Source organism: Petaurus breviceps, unplaced genomic scaffold (assembly GCF_028583685.1).
Source record: "Petaurus breviceps papuanus isolate PSGF00001 unplaced genomic scaffold, PetGlider_PUasm1.0 91041, whole genome shotgun sequence".
NCBI lineage: Eukaryota > Metazoa > Chordata > Mammalia > Diprotodontia > Petauridae > Petaurus > Petaurus breviceps.
The window spans coordinates 34787637-34809016 of record NW_027187400.1 but is presented as its reverse complement, the minus strand read 5'-3'; the positions used below and the strand labels follow the sequence as shown (position 1 = coordinate 34809016).

At 41.5% G+C, this 21380-nt stretch overlaps 1 protein-coding gene across 1 annotated transcript in view; it reads left to right on the top strand.

Moving 5' to 3' along the window:
• Window positions 1–21380, top strand: part of PRDM16 (PR/SET domain 16) — a 657978-nt gene that overhangs the window by 215828 nt on the left and 420770 nt on the right. Inside the window, exon 2 of the mRNA XM_069078277.1 lies at window positions 10255–10604. Coding sequence (XP_068934378.1) covers window positions 10255–10604 — 350 coding nt within the window. The remainder of the gene's footprint in view (window positions 1–10254; window positions 10605–21380) is intronic.

Sequence of the window (21380 nt, the reverse complement as noted above, 5' to 3'; positions counted from 1 at the left end):
CTTGTGACTAATGTGAGCTACAGCCCATTGAGAAACAATCTCCAATTTTCAGTTTCCTCTAGTTAGCAAAAAGCCAGTTCATTTGGCTCTTTTTAAAAATCAATGTTGATTCTCCCCTTTGGCATCCTCATCAGTGATGCCAAAGCTTCCAATGGGGGTGGGGAGGGAGTGGAATATTGCTGTAATAAAACTAAAACTGCTAACTAAGGAAACAGGTTCTGCAGTCCTTTGGAAATAGTTCAGACTCTATACTTAGAAGCTATGGGTTCAAATTCTTCCTCCAGTGTGTACTACCTGTATAACTTTAAGTGATTTCATTTCCCTGAGCCTCAGTTTCCTTCACTTGTAAAGTGAGAGGGCAACATTAGATGACCTCTGAGGTCTCTGCTAGCTCCGAATCTAGAACCACTGGTTGATGCTGTTAGACGTCTGATTGAGTTTCACCACAGGCCATGCTTGTCTCTAGCTGCACGGCCAGTTAGTATGACTTGTGGGCACCAAAGGTATCTAAGTTAAAGGGATCCTCGTTCAGGGGTGGATTGGACCAGGCGACTCTTCTGACCTCTTCCGACATCCCATTTGGTGATGTTGAGATTCTGTTTGGTAGCAAGGCCAGGGCTTCTTATCCTTTCTTACAAACTTTTTTTGTTTTTCTTTGATGGGGTTGTAGCATGTGCCTGATTTCTAGCCCACAATTAAAAACCAATCCAAACAAGAGTCTTACCCAAAATAAGCCAGGAACACGTTGGGGAATTCGGTCACATTCCATAAAGTTGGAAAGTGAATTGTTGTGTTTACTTACTAGTTACAAATGCTGGTTACTCCTTTTCTTCTTGCCCTTCTCTGGAACAATACACAGCAACTTCACTTGTACTTACAGAAAGTAAGTGCCTTACCTACTAGAAAGGGGGTTGGACTTAAGTAGGAGACTTTGGTTCAAATCCCACTTCCTTTACTAGCTTGTGACCATAGGCAAATCCCTTAAACTCTCTGAGACTCAGCTTCCTCATCTGTGAAATGGGGATAATCAGACTTCATAGGGTTGTTGTGATGAAGTGTTCTACAAACCTAAAAGTGCATTAGAAATGGCAGTCAGCATTTTTATGATTCTTTCAGTGGTTGCTGGGGTTCCTGTCGATGCCTCTCATTCTTGGCTGTCTGATGCCTTATTTCATTTAGGTTCTCACTCTCCTCAGTTCTTCTTCTTCTTCTTCTTCTTTTTTTTTTTTTTTGCTTTTTGGAGGGCAATTGGGATTAAGTGATTTGCCCAAGATCACATGGCTAGATTTCGTGTGAAGTGTCTAAGGCCGGATTTGAACTCAGGTCCTCCTGACTCCAGGACCGGTGCTCTATTCACTGCTTTACCTAGCCTCCCCCTCTCCTCAGTTCTTAAAGGAAAATTGAAAAAAAAAAGCTAACTATGCTCCCTAAATCTTCCTATATGACTTTCCTTTGAGTAAAAAGTTAGGGAGATTTCAGGCATGGGTCTGTTTGGAGGCATGTGAAGGGCACCTCTCCAGGTAATATAATCATGCCCACTGGCACCTTGCTGACCAGCATAAAGAACTCCTCATTATTGCCTGACTACAGCTCAGAAGAAGGGACATTTGTCAGAGGTGCTCCCCCTCTTCACAGGCTATAAAAGCCAGTTGGCCCTCCCTGGGACTGGAGTAGCTACCGTGGGGGTAGAGAACATGGTTTAGATACATGAGCTGCCCTGAAGCTTCTGAGCAAGTTAGAGATGATTGTAAGAATAGACTTCCCCAGCTTAAGAACTTTGAATTACAGGTACTTTATGGCTCTTTGAGGCTTTGCAGGATATGAGAGAATATAAAGAAGAAATCAACCCTCTTGGGTCAAGCCTCCAGAAACAATCCTGAGAACCCAGAGCCATGGAAAGTGAGAAGGTTTTAGGTCATGGGCTCCAATAATAACAGCTTACACTTCTGTATTGCTTCGAAATCTATAAGGGCCTGGATTTTTGCATCTGACTTACAGCTGAAACCTTCACTGTACAATGTCTATGAAAAAAGGTGAAATGATTTGTCCAGGATCACACAGGTACTAAATACCTGAGGCAAGATTTGAATTCAGATCTTCCCAGTTTCAAGTCCAGTGTTCTGAATACCACTATGCCGCAATACCCTTGTGAAGCAGGTTAGGTAATGATATAAGAATACATTTTTTTTCTCATTATCCATAGCAGTAGCAGCATGGCCAGCATAGTTGAATAGAGTTTTTAGATATGGACTAAGCAAGACCCAACTTCAAATCCCGCTACTCAGTAGCTGTGGGACTCAGGGCAAGTTGCCCTGAACTTCAGGTAACTCTCAGAGATTTAGCAGCAAAGTTAAAGGTAGGTTGTGAGCTGTTTGGGTATTTCATTCATTCAATCATGGACTCTTGGCATATTGAGTTAAATGACTTCTCTGTAACCACACAGCTAATAAGTGTCAGAGGCTTGGTTCAAATGCAGGTCCCTCCAAGTCTAGTCAAGTCAAAGAACAATTATTAAGGATCTACCAGAGCCAGGACTCATGCCACCACCCTGCCCTTCTACATTTCACTCCACCAAAAAGAAAGCCCCGAATTCGTACTTGGACCAGATCCCATTGGAAGTCTCTGCAGTGTTCCCTTCTTCTTCTGTCATTTCCCCACCCACAGTTCATGGAAGTCAGAGGAGAACAGCCAGCATCTCGTACCTGCCTCTGGTAGCAGAGGCTTGGTCGGCTAGCTAGCTCTGTGCCCTTTCTCAGCTCCTCCGTTGGAATTAAGAGCCTAATCAGACGGCGTGCAGTAAAGAATCTGACTTGCTAATACCAGGAGAGAGCACATTTACAGTAACCACAAGTATTTTCAGGATTACGGCCTATAATACTTAGGAAAGCTTGTTTCTGGGGTCATGTTTGAGTAAGGAGCTCGCTGTACTTTTTACTAGAGGAAACATGTGTAAGTTACAGCAGACAGACGCTTATAAGTTACAGCAGGCATTTGTGAGTTATAGCAGGGAGCTTGGGGGGAAAAATCGGAACGGGAAAAATTGAGGAAAGCAAGATTCCTCCTGGAATGAACTCGTTTTCTTTGCGTGATGGACATTAGTAAAATCTTCCTGGAGTTTGGAGGAAGACATTAAGGAGATAGTTGGTGTTATTAACTGATTTCTTGGCTCTGGCAACGAGAAATGTGTTTCATGCTAAAAATGGCCATTTCTGTGAGGTGCTATCCCCCCATGACATCACAGGTGCATTGTGGGAGACCCTTTCTGTTCACCAGGGCCTACAATGGATCATTTGTTGTCCTCATTATGGTGGAAAACGTAGGGCTTCTTTCCTCAGTCTTATGTCGCCATGCATTTAACTGAGAAATCAGGTCCCAAAATTCTGCGCAGGAGTCTTGGCAAACAGGAAATGTGCTTTTCTTCCCCCCTCTTAATTTCAGGGGACCCATGGGAGTAGTAGTGGCCTGAGGGGGATGTCTCCATCACCCTGCAAAGGTCAAATCTTAGTTAAAGATTTTCCATTGCTGGTTCTATGTCATTCCATTCAATTTAATAAGCATTTATGAAGAGTCTTAGTTATTATAGATTAAACACAAACATAGAACAATCCCTACCCTCAAGGAGTTTATAATCTACATTCTTACTTTCTTGTTTTACAAGGGCCAAGGGGAACAAATATTTCTTAAATAATACCTACTACAGAATGCTGTTGCATTCTGAACAGTCTCTGTAAAGCCTCTAAGACAAAGGTTCTTCATCTAATTTGTCACGGACCCTTTGGCAGTCAGTCTGATGGGGCCTACCGACCCCTTCTCAGAATCATGTTTTAAATGCATAAGACAAAATAAATAGAATTTCAGAGGAAACCAATTATTTTTAAATACAGTTATCAAAGTATATATGAATATACACTTAGCTAAATACAATACATGCACATTCACATACATATAGGTGTGTGCCCATACATGCACACACATGTGTACATGTGTCTTTGTGTGTGCACACTCACATATATGTATGGATACACATACATGCACACATGCCCCTTACCCTCTTCCATATCTATCCCCTCAAGTTCACAGACTCCAGTTCAAGAACCTTGGCAGACAATAAATGAAGAAATAGAATAAGTCAGAGTTAACTCAAAAACAAATAAGCCAATAACAACCGAAATGCCCTTCCTGCTTCGGTAAATCAAAGATCACAGCTTTAATTGAGTCACTGTTTTTGTTCTAGCGACAGCCACAGAGATGACAAGTTCTGAAGGCAAGGCATTAGAGTACCTCTTGGTCTCAGCTGCCACATCTCTAAAATGAAGATAACTATAATATTATACACACATATTGTATACATAAATATATCATGCATCACACGTGTACTACATAATCAAAATATCATACGCACAGACATATATGTTTATATATGCATGCAATATATATATCATATGGGAATTATATAAGAAACCCTATATGTGATATAATATAATATATAAATTTTATTTATTATAACACACATTGTATAATATATACTACAATATGCAAAATAATATGTACACATAATGTTTTACATATTACACATAGCAATTATATTAGTTATCTTATAGTGTATCACATGATATAATATGGCATCATATGTTATGATATGATGCTGTATTATGTTGTATCCTATTGTATCGTACCACCCACATCATGCCACATCATGTCATGCCATATCATATTATGTCATGTAGTATCATATAATATCATATTTTACTATATTACATTGAGATATATTCACTATAATATATAACACTATATTGTATACATATAATTACACATGTGTATGCATGCATGTTTATACAATTATATATGAGTGTATGCTTCAATCTATCTGTACACACATATCCACATCTACAGACACATATATTACATATACACATATGCATACTACATATATATGTACATATATACATATATGCATACACACACACACATATATATATATAATTTGTCAAAGCGAGCTGGCTTTTGAGCTAGGAAGACCCAGGTTCAAGTCTTGCCATTAGCACATATGGATTTCATGACTGAGCAAGTCATACGACCTCTCAATGTTCAGAGAGAAGATGCCGACTCTGTTGGTAGAAGGGACTTTCTCAACTGGGAGAGGATTAAATAAGTTGATATGTAAAGAGCTTTGCAAACCTTAAAGGACCATATAAATGCTTGTTATTTTTATCAACACCAATGAAATCATCAGTCCAGTTCCTATTCACCTATATATGTCTATGCATGTACTTACATAATATGCATGTTATTTCATATAAAGTATATGTATATGCATCTATACCCTTATATAAATTATTACTCATCATGGAATATGGTTCTTGGCCTAATATTTACCTCGTGCTTCACAGACATCACCTGATTTGAGCCTCAAAACAACATTATGATGTAGGTATGATAGGGATTATTCCCAGAGACTCAGAGAGTTAAAGCCACTTGTCCATGCTGATCCAGGTAATAAATATGAAAAGAAAGGCTCAAACCCAGGCCTCTCTAGTGCACCCCAGCAGCCACTCTGATGCAGCAGCTCCTGGTAACCCTTAATAAGTAGCTCTCCAGAGACCCCTTTGCACATTGATGGCCAACTCTATCCCTTGGATCCTTGTCTAAGCACGATGCTGGGTAGGATTTGGAGCTGGGTACCTCTTGCTGGAGTTGGCTGGGCCATGGGGAGGAGGCAGACAGGGACCCCGCAACATTAATCCAAGGATTCTTCTAGAATTGTCTCATTATGCTGGAAGTATAGAAGACCCTCAAAGGCAAGGCTATATAGTCGGTCACCGGAAAGGGACTGTGGAGACATCCTGGAGGTGGCAATAAAAAAGACAGGCCATTGTAGTAAATAGTGTAGTGGATGTGGGATCAGGAAGATCTCAGTTTGAATCCAGCCTCAGACACTCATTGGCTGTGTGACCCTAGCCAGTCTCTTAACCTTTCTGGGCCTCAGATTTCTCACTGTAATATGACCTAGAGGTCCCTTTCAGCTCTGAAGCTATTATCGTAGGAGATTATAGAGAATAGGGTGCCCAGTTAAATTGAGGTAGGCGAAAAGGAGTTTGGAATGGTGCCTTAGTTACAACATCCCTCAGGGAATGAATGAATAAATGAATTGATCAATCAGTCGATCAATGGATGAATCAATGGATAGATGAATTCATGAATAGCCTATGTTCGATTTCTTTACTTCACTTCTTCACTTTGTAAGATGTAAGCATTGATTGCTAACAAATTGGACCGTCTATGGCACATTTCCCAACATGAATTCAGCATCAATTTAATAAAGCAGAAAAAAAGTGGGTCAGAGGATGCCCTCACAGGAGAAAAGTCTTACAGGGTGGGCTATTACTAAGGAGAAATGAAGAAGGCTGGCATTTCCTGGCTCGAGTCTGATGATGGTTTCTGTTCTTCTTGCCCCTTACCCCTTCTCTTTCTATTCCCTCCCCAGCATCTTTATTTTTCTTCTATGGATAGGCCTCCCTGAAGGATTCTTGGGAAAGGGCCCACACAACCATGATCCCATAACCTGAAATGGCCACAAAACCCAAATAAAAAATTTCAGGTTTTCTTACAAGTAAATAACATAGAATTGTGTCACAATGATTTCTAAAGTTGTAAGGAGCGAAGAGGAGGAGGGAAAGACACAAAACCTGGTGTTCTTGGCACTGCCTTCTACTGTGCCAGAGAATAGTGATCGGGGATACTCCGGCCATAATTGAAGGCTGGTTAGCAGTGATTGTAGGCCTGCCTTGGTATTGCAAGCTCTAGTGGTACTTTAACAAATTACCCTGAGCTTAGTCTGTCCACTTGCTGAAAGTCTCCATCCAGCCCTGTTTTAAAGAGGTGATTTCCCTATTTGGGGGTGATGCCCCCTATGCCTCTCTGAAGGAGTCTGATTTGGGGCCCTTCACTGAGAGAAGCCAGCCTTTTAAACCTAAGCCTTACTTGTACGCATGCCTACCTATGTCAGATTTGTAGCCTGGACATTGGATATCTGACCCATTTCCTTCTGCCTTACTTGATTTCCAAACTGGGCTTTTCCTGGTGTTATTTGTTGCACCCAAAATTCATCCATACTAATTAAGCTTCTCAGCCAATCTAGTGAGTAAGGCTGAGCTCTCACCACAATTACAGGGGATGAGATGAAGACACAGAGAGGATAAACTTGCCCCATCAGCTATCTAGGAGAGCTGACAGAGGGACCCTGCTTTAATCAGCAGGAAATCCTCCCTCCTTCCCATGAATCTTTTAGTTGCTTGGCTCACAGATTAAACATGCCCCCCTGCTCCCCCCCTCCCCAAAGTGCTGGCTTTTCAACACTAGATGATAATTTTATTTTATTTTATTTTTTTGCAAGTCAAACCAAGAAACAAAGAAAATTTAAAAACCCTGAGAAGACTTTTAGACTCAGAGATTTAACTCTGTCAGGGATATCAGAGGTCACGAAAACCCCTCATTTCATGGAAGATACTGACATCCGTCCCTGGGATGTGCCTTGCCCTACATCACACAGGCAGCAAACAGCAGAAACAAGATTTAAGCCCCATTCTTAAGACATCAAAATCCAGCCTTTGTTCTACCTAACCATATTGCCTTTTACTCAACTTTTGGGAAAGTTTCCTGACTTTTAATTCTAGCCGTAGCTCTCAGAAATAATCACACATTCCCTAATTGTGCTGGAAGGGGGAGAAAAAAAAAGGGGTCCACACCCTTCAGGATCTGAAGGCATTGTACAGAGAGTGAGTTCTCCAGCTTCATTCTGTTTGTTAGCTCAGTGCAGTTACCAATTCCGGATAATAAGGTGGCATGTTAATTACCCCCTCTCATAATTTACCTCTATTCTGCAGGCATTCCGTGGGGATGTTTTATGGGGGTGTTCTTTGAAACCTAAACAACTCCAGATCCTTAGGGTGGAGGGAAGCAACAGCTGTAGTTTTTGTTGTCGAATTTCTGAAAGGATCCTAGGAGTCAATTAAAAAGGAACCGTTGGCCACTTAAAATGTAATAATTACTTCTGTGAATGCCGCTAAATTAAATAAGTGTTATCCCCATGATTCCCCCCCACCCCAAGACTTTGGTTGCTTTTGAAAGAAAACATTTTGTTAGTCTTTGAGTGAATCTGTTAGCAGCCAGTGTGCGAAAATATTAAATCTGTTTTTTTTTCCTTTCTTTTTCCCCCTGGGGCATGAAAATCATCTTTTCCCTAGGGCTTTGCTGTCCCCAGCTTTGTATGAACTAGCACACGGGAATGAGGCACTGGCAGTAGAATGGTAGATGGGGAGAAAGAGGGTCCAACTGACCATGTCTTTGGATTGATAACTAGGCTAAGGTGATTTAGGCAGGAATGGAAATGAATTGAATGTCCCTCTCTTATTTGGTACCTGGTTCTCCAAGTTCTTTCTCCCCATTCTTTCTTCTTTTTTTCTCTATCGACTCTTTTCATCCCTGCCCTCTTCTCCTTCTAAACAGCTTGCTAGCTTCTTCAATAAATTCATGCACAGTATTTCTTAAGCCCCTTTAAGTGGCAGGCATTGGGCTAAGGGGTGGAGATTTACCAAGGCAAAAATGTAATAGCGTCTGCCCTCAAAGAGTTTCCATTCTATCAGATTGGAACAACATATGACTATATATAAAACATGTACAAGATGATTGTGAAGGAAGCACTAGCAACTGGGGGGAGCAGGAAAGGTTCCCATTGCCTGAGATGAGCTTTGAAAAAAAATAGATTTGACTAATTCAGGGGTTTGCTTTGCTTGCTTACATGTTTGTGATGGAGTTTGTTTTTTCTTGCTTTTTTACATGGGGAGGGCAAGGGAAAGGTGTGTGTGTGTGTGTATGTGTGTGTGTGTGTGTGTGTTGGGGGGGAGAAGTAATAGCTAAGAATAAAATTAAATTAAATTTTAAAAAGAGGGATTCTATATGGCTGAAATCATTCTGAACATGGGGGAACATCTCTGTGAGGCGAGATGTTATGGATGCCTTCCAGTGGGCCATCAGGGTCTACCTTGAAAAGACTATCTTTTTGGCACCTGGGCCTCAAAAGTTGTAGATGAAAGATATGGCCAAAAATGTTTAGAAATTAAATGAGTATTGGGTTTCCCATCATACACATGATTTCACCTTCTGTCTCCAAGTCCATGCATAATCAGAAGTTTTTATCCAACCTCTTTTAGGATGGAACAAGAGGAAGTGAACCTTAATTATAGTGTGAAGATCTTACATTAGATCCAAGGAAGAACTTGTGCATGGTGATGGTTGAAAAGTCTCAGTTACAGGAAGAGGTTTTAGAATCCCATCTTTGGAGACCTTTAAAAATAGGCTAGGCTTTCCTTTGGCTAACAAGGTTTAGGTGTGGTATTGCCAGGAGGAGGAAGGATATGCTAGCTGACCTTTTGACTTCCCTACCAACTTAAAAACATCCAAAGTCTCAGATGAAATCCCTCCCTTTCCATCTCAGGTGCCACTCCCCTTAGTAGTCTTTCTCATTCCTCCCAAGAATAAATGATCTCAATGTTAGGAAAAAGATCTTAGAAAAACTCTGTCTCCAGCCAGAGCCTGGATTCAAACCTTGCTACCTTTGTGATCTTGGATAAGTCACAGCCTACCTAGGCCTCCATTTCCTCGTGTCTAGAATGAAAGGGCTAGGTATGATGACTCTAAAGACCCTTTGAGATCTGGAATCCAAGATTCTAACATTTAAAACTATCCCATAATGGGATGGGATGCCTCTAGAAGTGGAGACCACCATACTTCAATGGAGGTCTTCAAGCAAAGGCTGGATGACTGATTCAGCATGATACAACGGAATCCTTTTTAGAACAAGTATTGGACAAGATGTCTCAGACGTCCCTTTCAATTCTGCTGTTCCGTGATCCCTCCTTCTCTTCCTGTATCTCCTCTTAGCCTTGTCCCTAGGGTTTTCCTCTACATTTCCCCCTACTCTCCCTTGTGCCGTATTTGCTTAGAAATGGACTTCTCCTCTCTCATGTGATAAGGGAACATAGAGTTTGTGCCCTATCTACCTTTCATCCATGCCACCTGGAATGGTGCCTTGTAGACAACAGGTGCTTAATAAATGGTTATGGCATTGAACTAAGACCTGGGTGTTTTTTTTTCCATTTTGTTGACAATCCTTTCCTTCCCCCACTCATTTCATGATTTCTCACATTGTGGGAAGGGTTTACTACTCAGCTTAAGACCCTTCTTTATTTCTTCTAGGTGACAGCGATATTGTAAATAATATGTATGAGACAGACCCGGACCTCTTGGCTGGTGAAAGTGCAGAGGAAGAGACTGAGGACAGCATCATGTCCCCCATCCCCATGGGACCGCCTTCCCCCTTTCCTACCAGCGAGGATTTTACCCCAAAGGAGGGTTCACCTTATGAGGCCCCTGTCTACATTCCTGATGACATTCCAATCCCACCAGACTTTGAGCTCCGAGAGTCCTCCATTCCAGGGGCTGGACTGGGAATCTGGGCCAAAAGGAAGATGGAAGTCGGGGAACGTCTGGGGCCTTTCATGACAGTGCCCAGGACTACGCTGAAGGAGACAAACTTTGGATGGGAGGTGAGAACTCTGAGTATGATTGATCACCCTCATTTGTCTTATGCTCAATCTATTTATAAATCAGGGGATTGAGCCCACCCGGCTTCCCTGAAGCAGGAGGCCATGGGTAAAATAAGTTGGCTAATGTCACATTTCCCTGGCTTATTTTATACCCTAGCTTCATGACGCCATTCAGAAAACATCAGAGGTTCTCATGGGCTGCTCTGGGCCCCAGAAGGTTGTGCTTGCTCTCCTCCAAGAAATGTATCTTTAATGACCTCATGTCTTAAAGATTCCCATGCTTCCACTATGGTTCATAGGTGGTAAGGCTATATAGTCACAGCACCATACAAAAGATTAAACAAATGGCCTATGGATGAGAGTTAGTACCATTAGGAAATGTTTCTGTAGCTGAGAAGCTTGAATCCCTTCTAGCCCAAATGGAAGGTAGCAGTTAAAAAAAAAATCTGGTAGCCAGTGACATTCCCCAAATACCTGACAGCCATGAGCTATAAAAAGAAAGTTGTGGCTCCTTCATCCCCCAATTATCAAAGGCTTTGGGGTTTTTATAGGTGTCTGGAATGCCCAATTCCCAGATTAACATTGAGCAGAAAAGAATGAGAATTTCTACCTCCTACTCACCCCCCACCTCCAGAGCATGTTTGTCTTTAAAAAAAATCACTAATGAGGTCCAGCCAGAGGCGGTCTGTGGAACAGAAGGACTCTGGGGCAGGAAGTTGGCTCAAATTTGAGGGATGCACACTATAGTTACCTGCTGGGATAACTGGAAGGTAGAAGCAATCAGTATGTCTAGAGGCAAGGATCTGGTGGGGGCTTGACCTAGATCTTCCTAGATTTGCAAGGTAAAAACTCAGTGCAGGGAAAAAAGCCTCATAAAACAGGATTTCTTATTCATTCCTGGACTTTACACTATATGGAAACTAGGTTTTTGGTGGATTTTTTTTTGGTAATGATCTTTCCCAAAGAGAAAAGAAGGAATTAAATCTTCAGTTGTTTTGTAATCTCTACGAGGATTGGAATGAAGAAAGTTCCTGGGGAAGAGATATAGGATGGAAGATGAGGAAAGGAAATCCAAAGAAATGAGTACCCCTTTATGAAACACCCAGGTTAGGGAACAGGGTTGGAGGAATGAAGTCAGCATCAGGTTATACAGTCTCGTTTTATCTCTACTCCCAGCTCTTGGATCAATAAACATTTATAAAGCACTTAATTTATTAAGCACTAGGTACTGTGCTAAAAGCTTACAAAAGATATCCTCTGTCCTCAAGGAGCTCTTGTCTCATCATTTCTAGAATATCATAGTTGAGTTCTAATGCCACATTTTCAGAAGGACATTGATAAGATTGAGATTGTCCAGAGGAGAGAGATCAGGCTAGTTGAGTCTGTACCATATTGTTGCTGTTGGGTCATTTCAGTCATGTCTGACTCTTCATGACTCTATTGGGGGTTTGCTTGACCAAGATACTGGAGTGGTTTGCCATTTCCAGGTTAAAAGGATAAAAATGGTTAACCAGGAGAAGAGAAGGCTCAGAGGAGCCCCAATAGGTGTGTTTTGATATCTGAAAGACAGTTAAACTATTTGGATTCAGACAGCAGAACCTGGAGTAACAGGTGTTGGAGTAGGGCATCATTTGTAGAGAAACAAATTTAAACTTTTCTTAAGGAAAAGAAAAGATAAGAATCTTCCTACCATGTTGAGCTCTACTATGGTAGAGTGGGATGCCTGGGGAGGAAATGGAGGCCTTCCAACCGAAGCCAATCAGTACATAAACACTTATTAAGCACCTACTATGTTCCAGGCACTGTGCTAAGCACTGGTATGGAAATGTTGTAAAAGGGATTACTTTTTCAGGTATGAATTGGACTGGATGCCCTCTGAGGTCCCTTCCAACTCAGAAATTCTGAGATTTGGTGAAATGCCTTCAGTTCAGCACCTCTTCCTCGAGAGGACTTTTTGGAAGAGTTATGCCTAGGTTACTCCTTGAGGATGTCAGAAGCAGAAGATTCAGGAACACCTTGGTCTTTCATGATCTTAACTTTACTATGCCTCTTACCATGTGTGATTGATTCAAGTGTATTAAAGTCACCCTCTTGGCCTTGAAGAGTTAATGTGCTTTGCAATTATGTTTTGCAGTTACGTGGGTCCTGGAAGACTGACTTATAATTTCTTTCAGAAGGAAAGAAATTCCTCCTCCTAACGAGAGGATATGTCTCCCATTAGAATACTGGGAAATAGTCTAGATTCTTTAGCATTATCAACAGTCATGGTGAAATGTTGCCCCATGGTCCCAGATTGGACTTGGGATATGTTGCTGCAAAATAGAATAAAGTAAAAAAAATCAGTACAAAAGTTGACTTTGTCAAGTAGTTAGTCAGTCAATAGTCAAAAAGCATTTATGAATCTCTTACCATATGCTAGGGACTCTGCTAAGTGCTAGAGATGTAAAGAAAGGCAAAAAACATAGCCCCTGCCCTCAAGAAGCCCACAGTTTAATGGGGATGGGAGGTGGGGAGAAAAATAACATGAAAACAACTCTGTACATAAAGGTACACACATCCAGGACACACTTCAGGGGAAAGTCACTGACATTGAGAGTTATCAGGAAAGGCTTCCTGTGCAAGGTGGGATATTAACTGGAATATCAAGGAAGTCAGGAGGCAGAGGGGGAGGGCAAACATTCCAGGCATGGGGGATATATGTGCAAAGACAGAGTTGGGACATGGAACGTCATGCACTCGGTTCAGATGATGTCAGTCACTGTAGGATTGCAGTGTGAGAACCTGAATGAATGAATCAGTGATTAAGCTGAGTGAATCAAATTTACTTATCCTAAAAGATATTAGAAGTTAGAATTCATTGTGTCCTGTGCATATACTAAAGGTGGATTCTCAGCTATTCCTTCTTTCACATCAACAATATTTATTGAACTTCTAGTATGTTCAAGGTGGGTGATGGGTCATAGAATAGACCTACAAAGTACCTTAGAGGTCATTTAGACCAACCCCTTCATGCTTACATATGAAGAGACTAAGGTCTAGGGGAAATGACTCATCTAAGGTCACACTGCTAGAGTCTGAAGCAGGATATGAATCCAGGGCTTGTGACTCCCAGTTTACACAATCTTTCCACTTTGCTGTCCTGGGTTGATATAAAAAAAAAACTTTCCGACAATTAAAGTTAGCACTACTGTGAGAATGTCTTTACCTGCAATATATTTCATCCAGATTAATTGCTATATGAGCCTGTGGAAGGATCAAAGTGAAGGAAAGAGGAGGAAGGAATTTACAAATTCTGATAGTATGTTAAATGTTTTTCTAGGAGGCGGTAGACAACATCAGAACAGGCATATATTATTTCAATGAATTAGGTATTTGCAATAAGTCAATTGATCAGTCATTTCAGTCATGACCCCATTTGAGGTTTTCTTGGCAAAGATGCTGGAGTGGTTTGCCATTCCCTTCTACAGCTCATTTTACAGATGATGAAACTGAGCCAAAAAGGGTTAAGTGACTTGTCCAGGGTCACCCAGCTAGTAAGTGTCTGAGGTCAGATTTGAACTCAAGAAGATGAGTCTTCCTGACTCCAGGCTCAGCATTCTGTGCACTATGACACTTCCTGGTTGTTCCCGAATGTACTGACCATGTGCCAGTCACTGTATATACCAAGTTCTGGGCACAGAAAGAAAGGGAATGTGGAGACTGGGAGTTCTGATAAATTCTGGCTATGTGACCTGGGCACTCAATGCCCCTCTAAGGGTAATAAACTGAAGAGCAGCTCCCCCTCTGTCTCCATAGACAGGGCTACCTCACTGGGAGTGAACACCAATGAAATCATAAGCCTGGACCCCAAATGAAAAAGGCACATGGATTTTTGGTTGTGAAATGATATTGACTCCCAAAGAGCTATTTGCCCTGCCCTTCCATGCCTGGCATTGGGACAAATAGAATCACAGGACAGATAGGTCAGGAGCCCTCCCACAAGTAGGTGGATTGGGGTTGATGAAGACTATGTGAATCTGAAGATAATCTTTCTCAAGACCTTCAGGGGACTTTGTTCTCATCTACTGAGTCCTGATACAAGTTTCTATTTGCTTATTTTGAAGAAATGGTCCATATCTACATTACTCATTGAATGCCAGAGCTGGTACGAGCCGTTTCTGTTATCGGCTGCATGTGTTGACTCTGTGATATTATTTATTTTGGGTCGGACGTGCGAGAACGTTCTCCTCAGATTTCTGCCCCGGTCTTTTGTTCCCTGAGCATGACCCGACAGCTACCTTTCATGCCAGCAGTTGGAAATATTTGCCCTCAATCCAACGTCCTCAAACAGAGCTGCAGACGCACCCCGGCATTATCTCTTCTGACCTTGTTTTCTTTGAGAGTTCAGGCCCTGATTACCTTGCCTTCATGATCCATCTTGTGCCTTTGTTACCCTGTGGCCATCCATTAAGGGGGCGAGTCATTGCTGTCATAGTGTGGAGAGGCCCATTGGGAGCTGGAGAGGGAGCATCTACACAGAGCAAAGAAAGGGGAAATTGGAGGCAATAATCCAGATAATGAAGGCCAAGCCAACTTTCACTTGAAATAGTTAATTAAATTATGGAAGGGTAGGGCTTTTGGTTTTTTTTTGTTTTTGTTTTTGAAGGAGAATTAAGCAAGTCACTTAACTGTTTAGATAGAGGCTTTAATTCGCCACACCTGGGTTGTGTTCATATAAATAGGCTAATTTGCCAAGTTCACCAGAAGGCTTTCATGTTTATACCACTGAACACCAAATTAGTGTTGACTCTGTTCAGTATTACTTTCATTAGTACTACTAATAATACCTAACACTTATGTAGCCTTTGAAGTTTGCAAAGCACATTACAAATATTATCTTATTTAATCCCTACAACAACCCAGGGAGGTAAGTGTTTTATTATTATCCCCATTTTACAGATGAGGAAAACAAGGCCAACAGGGGTTGTGACTTGTCCAGGGTCACATGGGCTAGTAAATACTGAAGGAAGGATTTGGACTCAGATCTTCCTGACTCCTGAACCAGCGATCTATTAACCAGACCACCTTTGGGAATACAATTGTATTAAGTCCAGTCCAGTCAGTAAGCATTTATTGAATGTCTATTATGTTCCAGGCCCTGTGCTAAGCAATAGGGACAGTGACTGTTAAGTTCCAGGCCCTAAGGATACAAGGAGAAAAGATAGAACAATCCCTGTCCACACGGAGGTTATATTCCCACTACTAATAATACCTAACACTTACACGTAGCCTTTGAAGTTTGCAAAGCACATTACAAATATTGTCTTATTTAATCCCCACAACAACCCAGGGAGGTCATTAGGGATGAGACCTAAGTCACTGGGGGAATCACTGCGTTTCCCATAGATGATGGCACTTGAGTTTAGCTCTGAGAATTCTGAGAGGTAGGAGGCAGGAAGGAATGGCTTACGGGCATGGTGGACAGCCTGTATGAATACAAAGAGATGGCAAATGGAATGTTGTGACTGATAAACACTAGCTTCAGACATTGACTTTGCTAAGATTTAGGACAAGAGGGAGACTTTCCATCTAGAAGCAGCTAGGTGGCATAGTAGATAGAATGCTGGGCCTGGAATCAGAAAGACCTGAATTCAAATGTGACCTTAGACACTTGCTAACTGTGTGACCCTGGGCAAGTCACTTCACCCAGTTTGCCTCAGTTTTTCCATCTATAAAAAGGAAATGGCAAACCATGCCAGAATCTTTGCCTAGAAAACCCAAAGCAGCATCATACCTAGTCAGACATGACTGAAATGACTCAACCACTATAAGCTAGTGTGGTCAATAATTGTTGGACCAATCCTTTGGTGGCTGTGAGGCCACAGATAAGTCATCTAACCTCGATGACCTTTGCTTTCCTCTTCTGTAAAATGGGGCTCTCTGCATTTCTGACCTTACTAAATGTACGTGACAGGAATCGAACGGGATCATGCCGATAAAGCATTTTTCAAATCTAAAACATCATAGAAATGGTAGCTATTATATCAATGTTACTATAATAAGTTGAATTTTTAGAATTTACGAAGTACTGAAGGTGTGATTTAGGGTTTACAAAGTCTCACAAAGCCCTCTTGATATGAAAGTGTGGCTTCAAACCCTTCCTCAGACATTTATTAACTCTGTGGCTCTGGGCAAGTTACTTATCATTTCTGTGCCTTGGTTTCATTATCTGTACAAATGAAGGAGTTGGATTTGCTGTTCCCTTTATCAATCTGGTGATTGAATTATTTGCCATAAGAATCACCAAACTGATAAATCACAGGGCTGGTAATGTTGCCTTCTCACCCACTTCCATCAGGCAGGTGCTTTAGGATTGTCTGATCATGTATTCTCCCTTGTCCTCCAGATTTTAACAAATGACTTTTTAATTCACAAGATTTCTACTTGGTCCATCAGCATTTCACTCCATGATAGAAAATATTGAAATATAAAAATACAAAATGAAGATATGAGAAGTTATTTGAGAGGCAATAGGATTATAATATAAATAGAGAGCTAATCTCAGAACCAGAAAGACCTGGGTACAAGCCCTGCCCCTGCTATGTTCTGGCTATATGACTCTGGATAAGTCTTATGACCTTTTAGCCTATCTGTCTGCCCCTCCCCCAACTCTCCAAGACTCTAGATTCCCATCTGAGATTTATATTTGTAAAAGGGAGTCTTCTCACTAGGGTTATGTACAGCAATGAAATTACAGGTCCCCCCCCCAAAAAAAAATTTGAAAAAGTTTCAATGACAGTGACTCATGAGTCACTGTCCCCAAGACTGTGCTCAGGGAAATGGAATTAGAGGCAAGGCAGTAACAAAAGTTGTGTTAGACCACAGAGGAAAGAGGGAGGTGATTTCTTAAACTCTATCTACTGTAGAATATGACCTTGTAGAGATCAGAAGAGGTTCTAGGCCTTAGAGGCAAAATTATTTGAAAATAATGTATTCCTCGAGTGTGTTTAGAATATATGGGTCCCCCCTCACTGGTAATGTTATGCAGAGGCTGGAGACCCATTGGCTGAGGGTTTTGTAGTATGTTCCATTGTTCGGGTAAGGTCGTGCCCATTGAACTCTGGAGTCCCTACCCACATCGAGAATCCATGATAATAGGGAGTCTTTTTGCTTTGCTCCCTCACCATCAGATCATTTAATTTAAACTAGATTTTTGTGCCTGCATGGCCTAGGGGATAAAAGGTGGGTCTTGGAGTCAAAAAGACAGGGGTCAAGTCCTGTTTCTGACATATAGGGTGTCGATGAACCTGGACAAGCCACTTAAGCCTCCGTCATCCTCAGTTTCCTCATCTATGAAACGGGTGTACTGATACCACCTACCTCTCAAAGGGTTGTCTGTGAGGATCAAAGTTTCTGCGAGACTTTCCAACCACTCCACCTTTGACCTAACTGGAAACACAATGCCCAAATTAGTTCAAACCAAATTTCAGGTTGAGCCTGTCCCTTGATTTCCAGCCCTAATAGAAACCATGTCTCATTTGAGGATGTTAAAATATCCCATTCACCAAAACTTAAAGCTTACTCATTATAACCTGAATAGCTTAAAAGATCAAATGGGACCCATAGAAGGCTACCCAGGACCTTGAAATCAAAGAACGTGCACAATTATTTGCTCTGAAAACTTCTCCTTGAGCCAAACAGGAAGAATTGTGCTTGCCTCATTTACAAAATTCTCCTTTGTGCTAATTTATTTCCTTTGCACACTGGCTTCCCGACACAAACTTCTTTTTTTCAAAAGCCTTATCTGCCCAAACTCGGCTTTAAAATATAGGGAAAATATTCAGACCACACCTCCATTCTATGGTTGGGTCAGGGTATTTTTTTAGGGGTAGTGGTGCATGGGCAGGGAGTTATTCATTCTTGTTTTAAAGGCGTAAATGAGAAGTGTCAGGGGGTTTCTCATATGGGAGAGCGTGTGTGGGCATGTATGTATATTCATATAGTCTCCGTGTTAGCCTGAGAAGTGAATTTGTTTGAATTCTTGGTTGTTGCTTCCCTTCTTTGGAAGAGGATGCCTCTGAGATGTCCTTCCATGGATACCTTCACTAGAAGCAGCAGAAACAATCACAGGATATTGGAGTTGGAACCTCAAGAATGATCCAGTACATCCCCAGATCTAAACAGCAATCCCTTCTCTAAAATTCCCTCCAAAGTGAATCATCTATCCTCTCCTTGAATACTCCCAATGATGGGGGGTTCACTACCCCCACAAGGAGTCTATCCCATTTTTTTTTGGAATGCTCTAGTAGTTAAGAAGTTATTGTTGGGTTTTTTTTCCATATATTGATCATAAATCTGGTTTTTCCTCCTTAACATGCCTAATTCTATCCCTCAGGGTGAAATTTAAAACATATCTAATTCTTCTGAATAGCAGTTTTGGGCAAGGAAATGAGACCTGGGCTCAATGAACCGCCTTTGACAGTTACTAGCTGTGGGACCTCAGACAAGTCATTTAACTCTATTAGCCTTTGCTTCTCCACCTGTTAAAAGAGGGAATTAGGTTGATGATGATAATGATATCTAGTATTTTTTAACATGTATTCTATGCCAGGCGCTATGCTAACCCTTTGTAAATATTATCTCTCTTGATCCTCACAAAAACCCTGAATGGTCGGTGCCATTATTATCCCCATTTTACAGGTGAGAAATCTGAAGCAAACAGGGTTAAATAATTTGCCCAGGGTCACAAAACTGGTGAGTGTCTGAGGTCGGATTTGAACTCATGGTTTCCCTACTCCGGGCCCAAAGCTCTGTGCACTGTGCACTAGCTGCCCCACCTTGATCCTTAAAAAGGAGGCATTCTGGCACAGAAAATCATTCTGAGCCATATTGACGTTGGGGAAATCATTTAACCTTCACAAGTCTCAGTTTACTTTTCTTTAAGAAGAGAATGCTGGACGAAGTGACCTCTGAGGTTCCTCTCAAACCCAAAGCTAGAATCCTATGATGAAGACCAAACTCTTTTTGGCTTTCATTCTCCTGAGCTGTAGAATGACGTGATTGGGCTAGATGTCCCCCTAAGACCCTTTGAACTCTAGAACCATGATCTTCAGTATTGGTGGTAGAGTCAAAGTGAATGATGGGCTTTCATGCTGGGCTCTGCCATTTTATTCCTTTAGTCAACTTGGGTCTCAGTTTCCCCATTTGTAAATGAATGGCATTGGATTAGACAAATTCTAGCTAGCTTATCGCGGGCTTAGATGGTCTTTTGCCCTTGAGAACCTGAAGGACAGTATTACAAGGGGAAAGCAGAGATGAGGACTTTGGGATTCCCAGTTCTCCTCCAGCAAATATGGCAGTTCGCCAATCTCTGATAGGGAAATACTGTTGTCTGACTCAGCAAAGGTAATGGAGACAGGAGAAGGGAATCTCTCTCTGAATGTTTCTTCCACCTCCCTGCTTGTGAGAGTCTGAAAATCCCATGGGAATCCTTTCCCAATACACTTTTTGTTTTAAGAAAGAAAAGAGATTAAGACACACACATACAATATGTCTGTGCACCAAAACATTTTATTGGTGAGTTTTCAGAAAATCATGCAATATTTTCCCCTCTCCCAACCCCCAACCAGGGAGGAAGTATCTTCATAGTGAGAAGGAACAGAATCAAATTCCAAGCAAGGGGGGCTCAGCTGGTGTCTGAATTTCTGAGATGCTCTGCCATGCTAGAGCAAACCCTAATGGCCCCCGGGACGGGGTGTTTAAAGGATTTTGCAAAGAAGCTATGACGCAGACAGAACTACACAGTTCCGTAGAACTAGCTGAAAGGCCTAAGAAAATATTCATGAGTCCCAGGGGTTGGAATGGAATTAAGTCAAATTGGATGAAGGATTGGAAGAGACTTGGTCTGGAAATCATGCCTGGATCAGGGTTGAATGAGCCACCTTATATCATGGAAGTAATGAGGATCCCATCCCTATTGCTGCAGTAGAAAGGGGACTCGACCTAATGTCAGCAGATACATGGGTTCAAATTCCAGCTCGAGTGCTTATGACTACTATGATCCTTTGCAAAGTTTTCTCAACCTTCTAGGCCTGAATTTTACCACCTATAAAATGGGTACAGTAATATTTGTACTACCTACCATCCAAGGCTGCTATGAAGAATGTACTTCAAAGGAGTAAGAAAGAAAGGAAGAAAAGAAGAAAGAAAGAAAGAAAGAAAGAAAGAAAGAAAGAAAGAAAGAAAGAAAGAAAGAAAGAAAGAAAGAAAGGAAGGAAGGAAGGAAGGAAGGAAGGAAGGAAGGAAGGAAGGAAGGAAGGAAGGAAGGAAGGAAGAAAGGAAGAAAGAAAGAAAGAAAGAAAGAAAGAAAGAAAGAAAGAAAGAAAGAAAGAAAGAAAGAAAGAAAGAAAGAAAGAAAGAAAGAAAGGAGGGAGGGAGGGAAGGGAGGGAGGGAGGGAGGGAGGAAAGAAGAGAAAGGAAGAAAGAAAGGAGAAAGGGAAGAAGGGAGGGAAGGAAGGAGAGAAAACAACCCTCCTATCACATAAGCAAAACATGTCAAGCAAAACATGTTCCCACGTTGGTCATGTCCAAAATAACATAATAGAATCAGGACATGGTTGTTTATATCTTGGCCATGACATTTATTGGTCCTATGCTGCTCTGATCAAGTCAATGAGATAATATTTGTAAGGTGCTTAGCAAAGTGACTGGAATATAACGAGTGCTTAATAAATACTTGTTCCTTCCTTCTTTCCTTCCTTCCTTCCTTCCTTCCTTCCTTCCTTCCTTCCTTCCTTC